At 41.7% G+C, this 17,112-nt stretch overlaps 1 protein-coding gene across 1 annotated transcript; it reads left to right on the top strand.

Moving 5' to 3' along the window:
* The first annotated feature begins 613 nt into the window (after positions 1–613).
* satb1a (SATB homeobox 1a) lies at positions 614–15,668 on the top strand. The gene is made up of 11 exons (XM_080485510.1): positions 614–643; positions 2,018–2,229; positions 2,519–2,695; positions 2,776–2,902; positions 4,106–4,229; positions 5,557–5,668; positions 7,843–8,378; positions 9,788–9,985; positions 11,087–11,242; positions 12,795–12,998; positions 13,837–15,668. The coding sequence occupies exons 2-11, from the start codon at positions 2,031–2,033 to the stop codon at positions 14,698–14,700; spliced, it is 2,697 nt and encodes an 898-aa protein (XP_080341636.1). The 5' UTR covers positions 614–643; positions 2,018–2,030; the 3' UTR covers positions 14,701–15,668.
* Positions 15,669–17,112: the final 1,444 nt, after the last annotated feature.

Here is a 17,112-nt window from a genome sequence, read left to right on the forward strand (position 1 = left end):
GAGCCTAATGCCTGATCGGAGCTGCACGCTGTGCATTGTTCTCTGTACAGTGTGATCCACAGAAACAGCGTGTGCCGGCGCTCTGGATAGGAGGTCGCTCTCAACTTGTGCTAAGGCCATTTTTATTTTATTTTTTTCAATGTTTTCTCTCTCTCCGCCGTTGCACGAAGAAACGCAGCTCTGTCGGGGAAGAGGAGAGCACAGCGATCAAACTACCCGGACATTAAACACGAGATCATCTCGATGGTAAAAGAGCGATTGCTGTGAGTGAACGGGCGCATCGGAGCGTGCAGCCGGAGACACGAGCCGGGAGACACGGATCGGTTCCCGGAGATCCATGGGAGAACCGCGGGGATGCAGCCGCTGTCTGCAGCGACGGGCTGCTGATGTATGAAGGAGCGGGGTCGGGCATGCTCGCCCTGCCGACTGGAACAGGTTGATTTCACCTCCATCAAACTTCAGCGGGATCGGACGTGGGACAATTAGCGCTCGTTTCGACGCTGAAGATGAAGTGAATGGCTGAGGCTCGCGGCGGCGCGCGCGGAGAGGATGGCAGCTTGATTATGGGGAGCAGCACTGTGACGCGCACCGGACTTTTCGCTGGGTTTACAGGGTTTTTCCAAATATCTGCATCTGCGTGAAGGTCATTGACTATACTGATACGGATCTCCTTCAGATTTGAGTGCATCTGTGGTTTCAAATGTAGCTTTTCTTTTTAAATTTAGTCTACCCTACAGAGAAGTAAACACTCTCTTGCCACACACCAGGCATTGGGTTGTATCATAGTATTCGGTTAATAAATTAAAGAGCACATGTAGTCTTGTGGCACCACTGTAGAAGTTACTTTTTAAATTACTGTCCTATTCTTTGGAAACAAAATATTGAAACAAAATACCAACATGCAGAGTGCCTTTAGCTGGGGGATGGGGGATAAGCCCCTTCTGGTCTTACCCCCCCCCCCCCCCCCCCCCCCCCCCCTTTATTATTTATATTTAGGTAGGGGATAAAATGTATCCTCCCCTCATAGTGACTAATGTTATTTCAACAGTAGAACAGCCAAACTACATAAAATTTATGTATTTTAAAGTCTAAATAAAGCAGTAATTTAACTGGATTGCAGGATGTCCCTTATCTTCACATTACAAGCTGCATCATTATCTCTTTGCTTTGTCACATCCATAAGCAGGATGCGATTTATGAAGGGGAAACTTTCTGTTCTCAGGCTTTAGTGGGCTTCTGTGCAGAGTTTGCATGTTCTCAATGTGCCTATGTTTTCTCTCATTTCCCCCAGTGCCACAAAAAACATGCAATTAATGTCATGACTGTAAACTCTTGTCTTCGCCGCTCTAGAGCGACCCTGGATTAGATAAACCAGTGTTAACGACAGCTCGATGGAATAATCATGAGGGGGGGAAAAAATGAATAAGTGAAATTTATTTTGAATATATGTTTTATTGAGAGACACATTTTAAAACCAAACAATGCTAATGTATTGAAGAAAACATAAAATTTTCAAAGGTCTAGTGAACAACCATGAATGTAAAATGAACTCTGCCCGTATAAATATAACGGTATTTCATGACTTCTGGGGTCCACAAATCATGTACACATAAATGGCATTTATCGGCTGGTGCCAGTACTTTGATCGTGCAAGCTTTGGTATCTTTCTCTGTAGAGACTCCAAAAATAGCACCCTTAAAAGATTTTATGTTTTATTTTTTGATTTGTCTCCATTACATTAAAGACATTAGTTCTGATAATTGGTGTTTTGATCAGCTAAAAGTGGTTTGCATTAGCCCGAAACCCTGAAAACATTCTCTTTCTGCTTTCATTTCACGTCATACCTTTCCAATACATCACTATAAATCACTGCTGGACACCATTAATATTAGAAATCCATGTTTGTTTGATAAACATGAGAAATGATCAATCAAGATGATATAAGTCATTTCGGTTGGATTACCCTATGCAGTTTTTTTTTTTTTTATGCTTAATTAGGTTTCTCTGTCTGGTTTAGTGTGAGACCCCAGATGGATCTGCTGTGTAATGGAATCAAGAATGCCGAGGGCAGTGACCTTGCTGTAGACCCTCGGCCCCCTCCTGCTAAGCTGGCTCGCCTGGAACAACTTGAGATGGGACCTTCGAATCAGGAGAGGAGCAGGCAGGGGAGCCCTGTGGGTAAAAACCCCTGCCTGGCTCAGAAACCCACTGCAGTGAGGCACATCAGAGGTATTTGGGTTTGATAAAAAAATATAAAGAATGATTTTTCTGAAAGATAATTTTAGCTGCACTCAAAATATCTGATTATGTTTCCTACGTACCATCACAATAATTGAGATATATCACACACATTAGCACAGATAAGACTATATTGTTTTGACAACTGCAAGCTCCATTCAGTGCAACAGCGGCATCACACGTGACATGATAATGAAATAATCATCGCTTTTTAGGATAGGGAACCACCTGTGACTCCATTCCCTGGTCCCACAGTGTTATGAATTATTTGTGTCTGCAGGGAGCCTGCTGCCAGTGTTCTGTGTTGTGGAGCACAAGGAAATCCCTCAAGAGGGAGAGAGGAGAGAAGAGCATGCTGAGTTTGTTTTGGTAAAGAGAGACCTGCTGTTTAACCAGCTAATAGAGATGGCCCTGCTGACACTGGGGTACTCACACAGCTCTGCTGCACAAGCTAAAGGTACACGTCACGCACATCCTCCCTCACGGGGAAATCTTAATGCATTCCCCCGTCTTAACTTAGATTTTGTTCTTATTCAGGCCTGATTCAGGTGGGCAGGTGGAACCCAGTGCCTCTTTCCTGCGTAACAGACGCTCCAGATGCAACAGTGGCCGACATGCTGCAGGATGTTCACCATGTCATCACTCTTAAAATACAGCTGCACAGGTAGAGAGAACGTCTTACTGCTATCAGTGTACCTTACAGCCTGTTAATTACCCTGCCTGAGTGAAATCAAAAGAGCCCAAGTTATATGTAAGAGTACATACTCATGAACTGAAGCAGAGGACATTGAGATTTAAAGAAACACAGGTGTTATTATGAGCAGAAATTAAAGCTCTACTTTGTTCAAATGTCCCCGTAAGTCACAAACATGCGATCATGAAACAGTATGCAAAAACCCACAACCCCAAAAGTTAAGCAGTTAAATCAAATCCTACCAGTTTACTCAATTAATTGACATTTTAAAATACTTTTTTTTCTGTTAAAACTATTTATTGTTTTAAAGAGAGATAGACCTGAGATGATCATTCGATTTTTTTTATTATTTATTTTTTTTAAGTCTTTTGCGTTCTCCCACAGGTTAGATTTGTGAGTGTTTGTTTGTTGCCTTGTTCTTCTGAACTGGTGAGCACCTAAACCTGATTTCCCACTGGCCTGGGACACGTATGGAGGTCCCAGTTATTGGTTGTTTGTTTTTAGGTGAAGCACCTTCTCGGGATCAGGGTGAGACATGTACTTGTTTCGGCTGAGTTTACAGTGAGTCTGCAGGGAACGATTGTATGTCAAAGCGTTGTACTCATAAGGTACGGGAACATAACTTGTGTTCTTGTATTTCTCTTATTGTGTAACCTGTCATCTGGAAGCACACTACACTTGTCCATGGCCCTTCTGTTTTTAAGGATGGATGTATTGTTTGTGGCTTGTTAAATTAGGCAAACGGTTAAGATTATGGCAGGAGGGACACTTAGTTGTGAAGGTTAGCATAAGGGGCAAGGAGATGTAGTGTGTGTTCTGTTCAGTTTGTTTATGATGGTATTCAGTGTATATACAGGGTGTCTATATGTTACTAAGGTCCATGTCACAGTGTGATTATTAATATTAACAGTTTAGCTCATTGTTAGTCTTACAGAATTGATTTTGATAAGAACAGAGAAAAATGCATATTTGTTCTATCATCTTTCATAAAGTTCAGTTTATTCTGCACATAAAGCATAATTGATCCTTTGACAACAATTTACCGGTGCTGTAAATGAAGCTTTGATAATATCATGCAAAGTCATTAAATCTTTTAGAACAGCCAGAATAATCCTTACACTGCAATATATTGAAGGATGACAGTTCAAATTTGCTCATGTCCTCATTGTCTAGCTGTCCCAAACTAGAAGACCTACCAGCCGAGCAGTGGAGCCACTCCACAGTGAGAAACGCTCTGAAGGAGCTTCTCAAGGACATGAACCAGAGCTCTCTGGCCAAGGAGTGTCCACTGTCCCAGGTACTTCACACTCTTACACACACACACACACACACACACACACACACACACACACACACACACACACACACACACACACACACACACACACACACACACACACACACACACACACACACACACACACACACACACACACACACACACACACAGTAAACACAAAGCGGTATTGAACACCACCAAAAAGAGAGCGGACAAATTGGATTTGAGTTTAGAATTTTTTGCTACGTCTTTGCCCTTGCATGTCCTTTATGTGTGTGCTTGCGCCTACTTTGACGCGTGATACAAAGCAAGCGTGTGGTCCAATAGTGAGGCAGGAAGTCCAGATGCAGAAGTAGATAAGGTGCGGGGGCAGAGCGCAGGAGAGAGGAACAGATAAGGAGAGATGCTATCTCTTTAAAAGGCATACTGCCTGGGCCGCTGCCTATCTTGATTCTGCCGACTGGCAGCCTGTCTGCCTGCTTCAGGAACCGTCTCACCCTCGCTCAGATTATCTGTCCATCACTCTCACTCTTTGCTGTTTAGTTCTTTCTGCACTCCGGACTGATTCAGCAATAACACCCAAATCTGGATTTAAGATCGTCCTCAATTCTTGTGTGCTTAATTAAGCAAATATAGACACAACTGCAGAAATAATTTACATTAATCATGCAGTGTTTGGGGAAGGCCTCTTTATGAATATTCATAATTATCAACTTAGTCTATCTGTTATTTAGCTGGAGGGTACGTAGGACATCTACAGTTTGATAAAAAGAAGAAGCTCCTCACTATCTCTTCACTTCAAATTCCTTCCTTCTCTAAAATGTTAAGATCTGATACAAACCAATCGTTCCTCCCCCATCTTTCCTCCCCAACCTCTCTCTCTTTTCCTATCACTCCCTTAACTCCCCCCTCTCTTGTTTGTGAGTAGCAGATTAAAATAAATATGAGAAGATGAAAGGTGTAATCAGATGTAAAGATTGCACAGGATGGTCTTCAGGGAAAAAAACGTGTGTGTGTGTGTGTGTGTGTGTGTGTGTGTGTGTGTGTGTGTGTGTGTGTGTGTGTGTGTGTGTGTGTGGTGTGTGTGTGTGAGAGAGAGAGATGGGGGGGGTAGTCTCAGTTGACCTCTAGTCTCTCACACACACACACACACACACACACACACACACACACACACACACACACTCATCTGTCTTTATTATCCTATTTACCTGGGGGTCTTTTTAATAACACAGATCTGAGTTCATTAATATCAGATGTGTGAACAGCTGAGACACCCAGGCCGCCCATAGCAGCAGCTTGGAAAATGTAATGAATTTCTATTGTCTTTTCTCCTCTGTTTCAGAGTATGATATCATCTATTGTAAATAGCACTTACTATGCAAATGTATCAGCTGCCAAGTGTCATGAGTTTGGTCGATGGTACAAACACTTCAAGAAGTCCAAATGCTTCAAAGGTAAGAGATTACAATCACACATGTGAACATCGACTGTACTATCTATCTATCTATCTATCTATCTATCTATCTATCTATCTATCTATCTATCTATCTATCTATCTATCTATCTATCTATCTATCTATCTATCTATCTATCTATCTATCTATCTATCTATCTATCTAGCTATAGCACAAATAGGTTAAAGCAGCAGACTAAAAAACAGCTCATAGGTTTAGAGTTGGTCTTGGTTCCTTTATTGTCACACGCAAAATGTAATGGGTGAAGATTTAGTCGACTGAACTAATATGAATTGGTGTTTTGTTACCAGAGGGCCCAAACAGCATGATTTCATCAGTTGGGGAAATAATTTCAAACAGGATAATATCAGGGAGACAGTTTGTCAGCTGAAGATCAGTGGAAACTGGGTGATTCAACATGATCATTCTTTAAAATCTGCCAGAGAATGACTTAAAACAAGAAAGAAAAACTTTTTCACGGGGACAACAAGTGTTCAGACTTTATCCCAATAGAGTTCCTGCGAAATCACAAGAACGTTTGGAGTTAAAGTACACTGTCTGGAGGACTAAATGTGCCCAAATGAAATAGATAAATATATACGCCATTAAAAAAAAAAATTAATTATGTCAAAAATTAATTAAAATTTGAATTAAATATATAAATGTGTCATTAATTCATTAAAATACCAATTTATTTGATGTAAAAACCATATCAAATTATTTCACTATTTAATTAATTATTTCATGATCCGGTGTTGCACTGCATCATGAATTTATTTTACCTGTCAAACCATTCTAGTGGTTCACTGGGTGAATCTTAGTCACAGGCTGTTGTTGTGGCAGCTCATCTCAGGAAAAGACTTTTAAAGTTCATACAGATCCTCCGGTAACGTAGCCGTCATGTTTTCGAAACTCTTCAGACCAAAGCAATGGGTTTAAATAGATCAGCATTAGCCCCACCCACTGACTCTGATGGACGAGTTTGACAGATAAAATAAATTCATGAAGCAGTGCAACACTGGACCATGAAAAATGTTATTAAATAGTAAATTATAATATTAAATTATTTGTTATATTAATGAATTAATGACACATTTATATATTTAATTCCAATTTTAATGAATTAATGACACATTTAATTAATTATTTAATGGTGAATTTATGTATTTAACTTTATATTTAACATATATTACTTATGCAGTTACTAACAACTGAAATAAATACATTTTTGGTTTGTTTGTTTTTTGTCCAAAAAAATCTGTCAAAACATCCAAAAAAATGTTTGAGTTGTTGTCTTACAAACTGATATTTACACAAAAAGTCAGGGAATTTGTGTGTGGTAGATAATTTCTTTGTTGTGATGCAATAAATCACTTTCAATTTGAAAGCCTGATCATTTCCTCTTAAATGGTGTCACATTTGTAAGGAACATGGATTTGTGGGACATCAGCTGACATGCAAAATATGGGTTGCATCCATTAAAAAAATTGCTGTTTCTTTGCTGTTGTCTCTTGTTTTGAGCTTCTGGGAGCCCCCTGGTGATGCCAAACATGTGTCTCGATACAGAGGGACACTGACATCAAATTCTACCACAATCCCTCATCTCCACAGTGTGGGACCAAAATCTATCAAAGACCACAAGTCCAGAGGACTGGAGCGCAGCTTTGACCTTGGCCTACTAAGCATATGTGGGATGAGTTTGAAGGGTTGAAGAATGGGAAATCATCCCACAGCAGTGATTGAGCCAGCTGGTGATCACCATGAGGTTGTTGCATTTGAGTGATTCCTCCACATGCTCCCGAGGCTCCTGTGTGTCAAATTAAGAAATTGTTAAATTGCCAATGTTTCTTCAGATTTCAATAATCCAATCCACCACATAACACCGAAAAGGAGCAAACAGCAAAGAAACAGTATTTTAACTTGCAGAGATGGTTTGGTATTTCAGCTATAAGGTTTGACATTTTCGACAAAGAAACATTAGTTAAAGATAATCAACTAAATGCAGATTTCCTTACTTTTTTTGTGTATTATTTAGCTTTTGCATTTGTGTGTCGGTCCACAATTTCCTCAGAGCTCAAGGTTTTCATGTGGAGACATCATGACCAGCGACATATGTTATTTTTATTTCAGGGCTTCATAATTCTACATTTGTCTTTGCTTTCCTTCTCTTTCAGAGACTGACAACTTTTCCAACCCGTCCACACATATTCCTGTCACCCAACAGCCCGTCACAGCGAGCTCGGCTGACCAAAGCTCAACCCTGATGTTCCCGCATGGAGCTGTAGCTAACTTATGTAGTCGCCCACCCCTTGGCCTGTGTCCGCCGGGCCTGGTTACAAACCCCCTCAGCTCCCAAATGGTCAACCAGCAGCTCGTGATGGCACAATTCCTCAACCAGCAATATGCTGTTAGCCGCATGCTCGCTGGGCAAGGTCTACCGTCATCGCCGCAGCAGTATCTCAACCATCCTCCTGCGGGCCGATCTCCTGCCAAGGTCTTCCCTAAAGCCTCCGATTCCCAAGCCCCGCAGCAGGCACAGTGCGGCCCAGGGGGAGGCTCTGCAGCCGGGCTGCAAAACCCAACATCAGCCATCTCTTCTGTGGGACCAACGGACGTGCCAAACGAAATCTACCACTGTGTGAGGGAGGAGCTCAAGAGAGCGGGCATCTCACAAGCCATCTTTGCAAGGGTGGCCTTCAACAGGACCCAGGTATGACAGGAGGACGGGCCAGGGTGGAACAAAAGGTGTTTAAAACTGCCTGAGGTGATCCTGTGCGTCTACTCGTGTTATGGTGGTTGTGGCGCGCGTGCTTTGTGATAAGTGTATTTGGTGGTTGGCACATTAGCGTGGCCTTTGCCGCAGTGCCCCCCTCCCTCCCTGTACATGTGTGTATGTATGTGTATGTGTGTTTGAGCCAGCTCCCTGCACCACAAACCTTGTGCCAGCGCTAAAGCAGCTGCTGAGCCAACTAATCACAACCCCTTGGAGAAATCCTGTCTCCCTCTCTACCTCTTGCTGTTCCTCACTGTCCTTCCATCTTGCCACCTTTCACTCTGGCGGCTCCTATATTGATTCAGTCTCTAACCCATATCCATCTTTTTCTTTTAATCTCTCTTTGTCTATGGGTTTTCCCTCATTTTTTGTTCATATCTCTATACTACCATCTCTTACTGACACTAAAATGGAACTTTATCTGTGTCCATCATCTTACATTCACCACTGCTCCCACAGAAATGGGGCTCAAAGGACAGGCTAAGCCCGTTGTTATTATTATTATTACCATCATTATCATTTTCATCACAATAAGCAGAGTTAGTTATTATCCACCCCCATGTTTCCCCCGCTGCTCAGGCTAAGGTGCTCTGGTGCTCCGCCATACAAGTTGGGCATAATGCCAAGATGTCATCGAGAAGTGAGGGAAACATTTGTCATTTGACGGCTCACATAAAGCTTCCATCTACTTGGAAGGCGCTGTTACTGGGTGGATCCAACAATGGGCCATGATTTGAATAAGAACGCTGTTTCCTTGTATGCCATTTCTCTGCAAGTATAAAATCTGATTTCTTCTTAGGGAATAAGCCTGACAATCTGCATGTGGTGTTTGAAGGCTTTCCTGTTTAGAGAGAGATACACGCAGAATTGTGCTGGCTGTATAGGCAAGCTTAGCTCTTTCTTGATGCCTGGACTGGATCCAGAGTTTGATATGGAGGACCTTCTTCAAAATAATTTAGCAAACTGTGTTTGAGTTGTATGATATCTTCAGTCAAGAAAGTCCAGAAAACTACAACATTGGATCTGAAGAACCATGTAAAATCTGCTGGACTGCAAACAACTGCAGGGAAACCTGTCCTCTTCCAAATCTTCGGTCCTTTCTTATTCATTATTTTGCACCTTTATGGATCTTTTTCTTATGAATAGTGTTTTATCCTTGAGTATGTTTTACATTATTACTTTGTGTTATTAATCATTTTCACCTTATTATCTATTGCTACCTGACTCTTGCAACATTGGAATTTTGCAAATGTGGGATAAAGAAGTTTTGATTTCGTCTCGTTTAACACTGTATCATGCTTAATCAGATTTATCTGTGATTATGTTCGTTCGTGTGCGCCAACCAGGGTTTGCTCTCAGAGATCCTGAGGAAGGAGGAGGACCCGAAGCATGCATCTCAATCACTGCTGGTCAACTTGAGGGCCATGCAAGGCTTCCTGCAGCTCCCCGAGGCAGAGAGGGAGCGTATCTACCAGGAGGAGAAGGAGAGGAGTCTGACTGGGTTCATACCGAGCTGCAACAACACGCCACCCAGATCCACACAGGTCAGTCAGAGAAAGACCCTAAAGTTTTCAATGTGTGGAATAATTCAACTATAAAAGCGGTTTTCAGGTATCTGTGTTTTACTGAAGTATTATTTTTCCTGATGACTATTTAAATTCAATCTTTTCATCACTGAAGGTGCCGAATTTGATGAAAAAGATGAATATAATGGTTGAATGTCAACTTTCTGTTTGAAAAATAAAGCTTCTCCCAAAGTAGAGTTAGTTAGAGTTTTTTGGCTTAAATTTCTTGACACAAGTTGAATCATGATCTGTGTTATAGCCCATGATTAAGCCGGGGTATCCATGCAGACTAACATGGTTTTACTAATAATAGCTATTCTGTGTGTGCCCGTATCTTATAACAGTCGTCACATACCTCAAAACAGCATTAACTATCAACAAAGTCTTAAGATTTCATTTCTGCTTTTCAGTTTTGTATTTTAGTACATTATCAAACCTGCACCTCAGGAATCTTTTTTTTTTTTTTGTGCAGCTTCAATGTTTCATCCATCCACTGACTGGTTGTATTTTCAATAAAAGCACTTCTATGTAAAAGGGGAGTGTTCAATATTAGATTGACCCTATTTTGGAAAGCAGTCACACTATATGCGTACTGTATACACAGTAGTTCAAACTTGTACTGGAGTTTGGTTGTATTGTGGCTGAAAAGATCACAGCTGTGAAGTTGTATATGCATTTGTTTTTAATGGAGGATTAGGGAAACGCCCTGGAGTCCTGATCGAGTCATCAGACATCTGACACCGTTTTACAGGGAGACAAAGGCAGAAGATTTGATGTGAAAATATTCCCATATTATTATTTCTGATAATTATCTGGCACAGATCGAAAGATAAATGTGCAAATGGCCCGTTGACACAAGATTAAAACTGGGAATGGGTATTTTCCATTTCATTGGTTTTGAAATGCAGGCTGTCTTAATGTGAAATATAAACGATCCATCACTGGCTTCACAAAGTCTGCACACTTTTGTTGTCCCTGCAGTTGTTTGTAAATTCATCCATTCCCCAATAATCTTGTTTACACTGACGTCAAACATTCTTTTTTTTTTTTTTTAAAAACATCTTGATTGTGTCTTTTTAGGCAAGGCTGTCCCCGGTTACAGCGGACAGAGTATTCAAGACTGAGAGCTGCGTTCTCAATGTCAGTGCTTCCATCTATGAGGAGATTCAGCATGAAATGAAGAGAGCTAAGGTGTCTCAAGCTCTGTTTGCAAAAGTTGCAGCCTCCAAAAGTCAGGTACTTGCTTGAGTCTATAAGAGTGAATCTGTGGAGCATGTCCAAACCCAAAGACACACACACACACACACACACACACACACACACACACACACACACACACACACGCACGCACGCACGCACGCACGCACGCACGCACGCACGCACGCACGCACGCACGCACGCGCACACACGCATATGCGCATATTGCAACTCGGTCATATCTATTGCTTCATCTGATGCTCAAATTTAGCATTCATGATAATTCCACCTCCTCGTTTGAAGCAGGGATGGTTAGTGTGTGGAAGAAAGCCCAGATAATCAACCAGCAGCTGTACTCTGCAGAGAACTATCATCAGTGCATCAGACTGCTATTGTGTCCTAAATTATTGCTTTAATAGTTGCCATACACACATGCGCGCATGCACACTGTGAACTTGTGCACACAGACATACTGTACGAGCACAGGCGCACATAGACACACAATGGTACCAATACAAATATACACACAAGCATGATTTGAGTGTTTATTGTTCTCATTTTTATGGCGGCCCCATAAGCTTGTTATTGCCTTTTGTTTTGAGGATAATTTCCCTTCATGGAATGGGAGGATTTTAGCTGTCTCATTTTCTCTCCCTCTTTAGCATTGCTCCAATTTTTACCTTCTTTCTTTCTTTTTTGTTTTCACTTGCAACGTCTCTCGCGCTCTCTCTCTCTCTCTCTCTCTCTCTCTCGTTCTCTCGTTCTCTCTTTCTCTCTTCTCATTATCAAGATGTTTAGAGGTCATTCAACGGTCATGCCAGTACAGACAGGTGGTCCAACACCCCTGAGGTCCTTTTTCTATCTATTCACTGGCCTCCGTTGTTACTTTACTTCCTCCATGCGCTCTTTACCCGTGCTTTTCCATCCCTTCTCTCTCTTTCACTCACTCACTCGCTCTCCACTCCCCCATACCCCCCCCCCCCCCCCCCCCCCCCCCCCCCCGTATTACCCGGGTGTTTGGCAGGCAGAACCATGTTGGATCTTTCCCTTCTATCTGCACTGTGCATCTGGACGGCATTGTGTGCTAGAGTTGGTCTACGGCCAGGTGTGTGTGTGTGTGTGTGTGTGTGTGTGTGTGTGTGTGTGTGTGTGTGTGTGTGTGTGTGTGTGTGTGTCACCCTGCTTGCAAACGCAATCATGCTCCAGTTCATAAATCTGAAAGTAGCTTGGCTTTCCCTCTATCTGCCCCTCACAAGTTCCCTCCCTTGTGATGCACAAACAGTACAAACTAATAACAAAATCTGATGATGATCTTCAGATTAGGCGGTAAAATGCATTGGAATTTATTGTGTGCGTTTATATGCTGAGAGTGAACAGCAACCAGTTTGTGTTTAGAAGTTCTTTAAATGTGCCCAGAATCCATAGATTCTCCAAAATCTTGATGGCAGATTCACTTTTGCAAGTATTGTCCCCTTTCTAAAGTTCTTTTTCTTTTTTTAATGAAGAGCTCATAGGCATGAATGTGTGTTTACAAAAGGGTTTAAATTTCAAATGAAGAACTTGGCACTGTGTATGTACGTACCGGCTCTAGGGCTGGCTCTGTGAGCTGCTGCGCTGGAAGGAGGACCCCAGTCCAGAAAACCGGACCCTGTGGGAGAACCTGTGCATGATCCGCCGCTTCCTCAGCCTGTCGCAGACCGAACGAGACGCCATCTATGAACAGGAGAGCAGCAACATGACTTCACAGCAGCACTGTGTGGACAGGCTCACGCTGCTCAGCAATGACAATACACTGGTGAGGCTACAAGAGGAAGATAAACAGAAGATTATCAGACACTGTTATGAACTCTGCAGAGTGTGTTGCAGACCAAAAAAATGGAGCACAGGGATTTTCTCTTTCTATGCTTAAAGCTATAGACACATAAAAAAAAATATAGGGCCTTAAGGGGACATTAGTATTAAAGCGATGTATGAAAAGTAATCTAAACATGATGGAAAATTTTATAGGAATTAATTCACACTAAATGCCAATAAATCTCTGGGGCATTCAATGGAAGAGCGGCACAGTAATGACAGTAAAATGCCAAATATGTCAGAAAAAAGATGATTGCCACATTAAGCAATGATCCATGAAGCTGATTAGCTATCTTTCTTTCACTTCCATTGCTTGTGCATGGATTATTGGGTGGATAATTGTACAAACTCACAGTTAATATGGGAAAATGTGAATACCATAGTTTGTGTGTACAGTATACTCCAGCATATTGTTGCATTACTTGACAAGAAACGACGAAAGACCACATAAGCAAGCTCAAATCCTCATCTGCTCTATGAACAATAACCTTGGATGCCGTTGTTTACTAACCACCATACAGCTTATCCGATGTATATTCCCTGAAACCAGTATATTTATTTAGAATTAAGGAAAAGTAAAAAAGGGTAACATGTAAACAAAAAAGAAAACAAGTCACTTAAAATGGTCCTGTATAGGCTGACTTACAAAATGGGGAACCATTAAAATTAAACACAATCACATGCATGTTAACATTATGAAAATAAGCTTCTGTTGGTAATAAAAAATTCAAAGGCATGTTTTTTTATTTCTTACACTGATGTATAATTTCTCTCATCAGTACCAGCGCAACTCCCCGGTGCCACAGCAACAGCATCTTCAACCCCACCAACCCCTGCAGCCTGAGAAAGGACCTCACCTGTCTCCACGGCAACCCTGCGCCGCATCACCAGCCGAGTCAGACGTCGGGGGCACCTGGGGGCATTTGAGAGTTCGTTTGCAGGGCAGAAGCAGTAGCAGCAGTGAGAAAGAGGAAGGTAGGGAGTGGGTAGAAGGTGGAAGAGCAGACTGGGTTTCCACTGAGGGAGTGAGGGATAACAGCATCGAGAGCAGTGAGCAGGTTTGGGATGGAAATATGGGAAATGAAGCGACAGGAGACATTGATGGAGACAGCAAGAACGGCAAGGACAAGGAGAAGCTGTCTGTGAAGTGGCCCGCTATGAAAATCGAGGACTATGGCAGAGGTGGGGATTGTTCAAAGGCAGATAATAACGAGGCAGGAAGTCAAGACAAGGTCCAAGCTGAAGGGTTCAGCGTGTCCAGCGACGCCCTGGTGATCCTGCAGAGCTTCATCCAAGACGTAGGCCTCAACCCGGACGAGGAGGCAGTCCACACACTGTCCGCTCAGCTGGGCCTGCCCAAACACACCATCCGCAGCTTCTTCAGCAGCCAGCACCACGGACAAAGCCAAGACTACAGCCAGAGCCCAAAACACTGCTGCAACCAGCTTGGCTGCACGAAGCTCTCACAGGCAGACATGGCGGCGGAAACGAAAGAGGGGGGCGATGTGACGACTGAAACTGAGCAAAAAGAGGAGAAGCCAACGGGGAGGAATGAAGCCAGTGAGATAACAGTTTTGAAAGAAGTGAATGTTGGTACTCAAACCTTTCTTCCTATGAAAGAGGAACAGGAGAGCTATATCTAGCCCACGTACATCTAGTGTATATGGACGACTCACGTATATTTTATTCTGTTACACGCGAATTCAGCGACAGTTAAATGTTGTTTGAGTACAAATCTGTAAGGTAGAATTGACCTGTTGTTACATGTGTGCCATTTGACACTGTGAAAAGATAAATTGTCACCGTTTAAGCCACAGCTTGCAGAATATTTACAAACCCGTTCTGTGATATAAGGGTCCTAAATGCACTTGAGGCAGAGTCTACTGTGACTTTGTGTACATATACATCTTGTACACGGTCTCTGAAACTATGTCTGGGATAATGAGAATCAATACAATGGGTGGCTCAGATTACCTGTTAATATAAATTGTCGGTTGATTGATGGAAATTTTTGAGAGACGTTCATACCAGAATTGCCTTGTAGAAAGTGGCACTGCCAATCACATTTTTAAAAAAAAAATTGATCTACATTACAATTATGTTGTCCTTTTTCTATGTTAAACAGTACTTTGTGGTTTGATTCTCTCTCTCATGAATCTCACTGTTGATGTTTGTCTGTCTCTTCATATGGAATATTCTTGTATTTGGCTTAAATTAAATGTTTATTAAGAAGTGAATTTACATAACACACAACATGAACATGATGACACTTTCCAGTAGATTTATTTGAAAATTTAGTATAATTATGAGGATACAGTGATGACTTATTATATTAATAATACAAAGCATTTTGTGCTGAATTGATCAATAGGTGAAACGTAAAGGAGTTACCAAGCTAAAAGACATCGAAAATGTTCCCACTGAAAATGTCTCAATGCCTGTGTCTACCTTTAAAGTTTGTCCGCGCTAACAAAGTTTTATCATGTTGGTTAAAGTACAAATTTGCTTCTGAACATACTGTATTTTACATACAGTATTGCTACTGCATGGATTTGTTAATATCTCAAAATACAGTGGAGCTCTTATAATAAAAGAAAACTTAAAGGTTTCTAATGAAGCTCTGCTTTAAACCTGGTGTGTTGTTCATCCATCAATCCATTTATCTTCTATACCACTTTATCCAACTTAAGGTAGCTGGAGCCGATCCCATCTGACTATAAGCAAATGCAGAGTCACCAGTTAGCCACGAATGTATGTTTTCGGGCCACAGTATTTAAAGAAAATCCAGGTATGCACAGGGAGAACATGCAAACTCCACACAGAAAGGCCTTGACCTGGATCATATATACTCGCTGTGAGGCCAGGGTGCTAACCACGACACCAGTGTGGCCAAAAGTCTGTTGTATGGAGTGCTAATATTCAATATTTCATAATTAAAGAAATCAAAAGTATCAATCATTGAATAATCCCGTATGACAACATCTGTGTGAGCATGTGGCCTAAGACAGCTGGAGGCTTTCTTTCTGCAATCGAACTTCCTAAAACATGGTTACTTTTATCGTAAGGAGCATAAAACCAGTGGATGATTTTTACTATTTAAAAATGTTTTCTTTAAATGGGTTAGCAATGTAAAGAAATTGTATCAGAGCTTTGTTAAATTCATCATTTTAGAAAACTCTTTGGGAAAAAAAGCAGACATGTTAAAAAAAAAAAGGTGATGAAGTTCATTTATCAGCAAATTATTTTGGGCCTGCTGTAAAAGATCTATTATAGATTTGATCAATGGTTGTGACGCACACTGTCTGCACTAGTGTTAAAGACTTAGCACTGAAGACTTTCTCTATTTTCTATATTATTGTGTCTATGTTGATGAATTAATGTCATTGTTTCTGGCCATTACACACTATTCCTCTGTGCTGATCAGCGGGACACTCTGTGCCAGTGGATCCGTGACTCTCTGCGATCACATGTCCCTCAGTGCTGACAGTGTTTTCTCTCCTCCCTCTCTTTTTATTCTATAAACTGCTATTTTCATCTGTTTCTGCCTCTTCCTCTCTGCCCCTGACTCTCATATGCCTCACCTCAGGACTTTCCACATTGCCACTCCTGTGCGCCACTCAGACAGTGCAACAATCAAGCCCTATTTGGTCAGAATAGCTTAATAGAGTAATTTAATAAAGCTATGCTCTTTTCTGTCATCTGTTTCCATGACAATACCTTAGTCAGGGCCAACAAGAGGCCATGAAAGCCTCATCATCAGTAATATTAGCTGTTATAATGATGATAATGGCGCTCTTGAAATGCCATGCCTGTGATGATGATGGTAATAGCAATGACGGTCATTATTTCTGCTTTGTGTTAACCCCTCCCCCCAATGTCAGACACACACAAACACACACCACCAGTGCACGCATTTCCATCAGCAATGTTATTTAATGTTCCCCCTGTAGATATTATCACACGGACCATTTTGCTGCTCTGATTAAGTTATTTGTGTGTGTGTGTGTGTGTGTGTGTGTGTGTGTGTGTGTGTGTGTGTGTGTGTGTGTGTGTGT

This window comes from Lipophrys pholis (genome assembly GCF_963383615.2).
Source record: "Lipophrys pholis genome assembly, chromosome: 17".
Taxonomy (NCBI): Eukaryota; Metazoa; Chordata; class Actinopteri; order Blenniiformes; family Blenniidae; genus Lipophrys; species Lipophrys pholis.

What these genes read in the sequence shown, in the direction of transcription:
- satb1a (XM_080485510.1), top strand. Translation starts at nt 2,031, where the DNA reads ATGGATCTGCTGTGTAATGGAATCAAGAATGCCGAGGGCAGTGACCTT. An exon ending in CTCTGCTGCACAAGCTAAAG is followed by an intron (nt 2,696 to 2,775) that starts GTACACGTCACG and finishes GTTCTTATTCAG; the next exon opens with GCCTGATTCAGGTGGGCAGG. An exon ending in TTGCAGCCTCCAAAAGTCAG is followed by an intron (nt 11,243 to 12,794) that starts GTACTTGCTTGA and finishes TACCGGCTCTAG; the next exon opens with GGCTGGCTCTGTGAGCTGCT.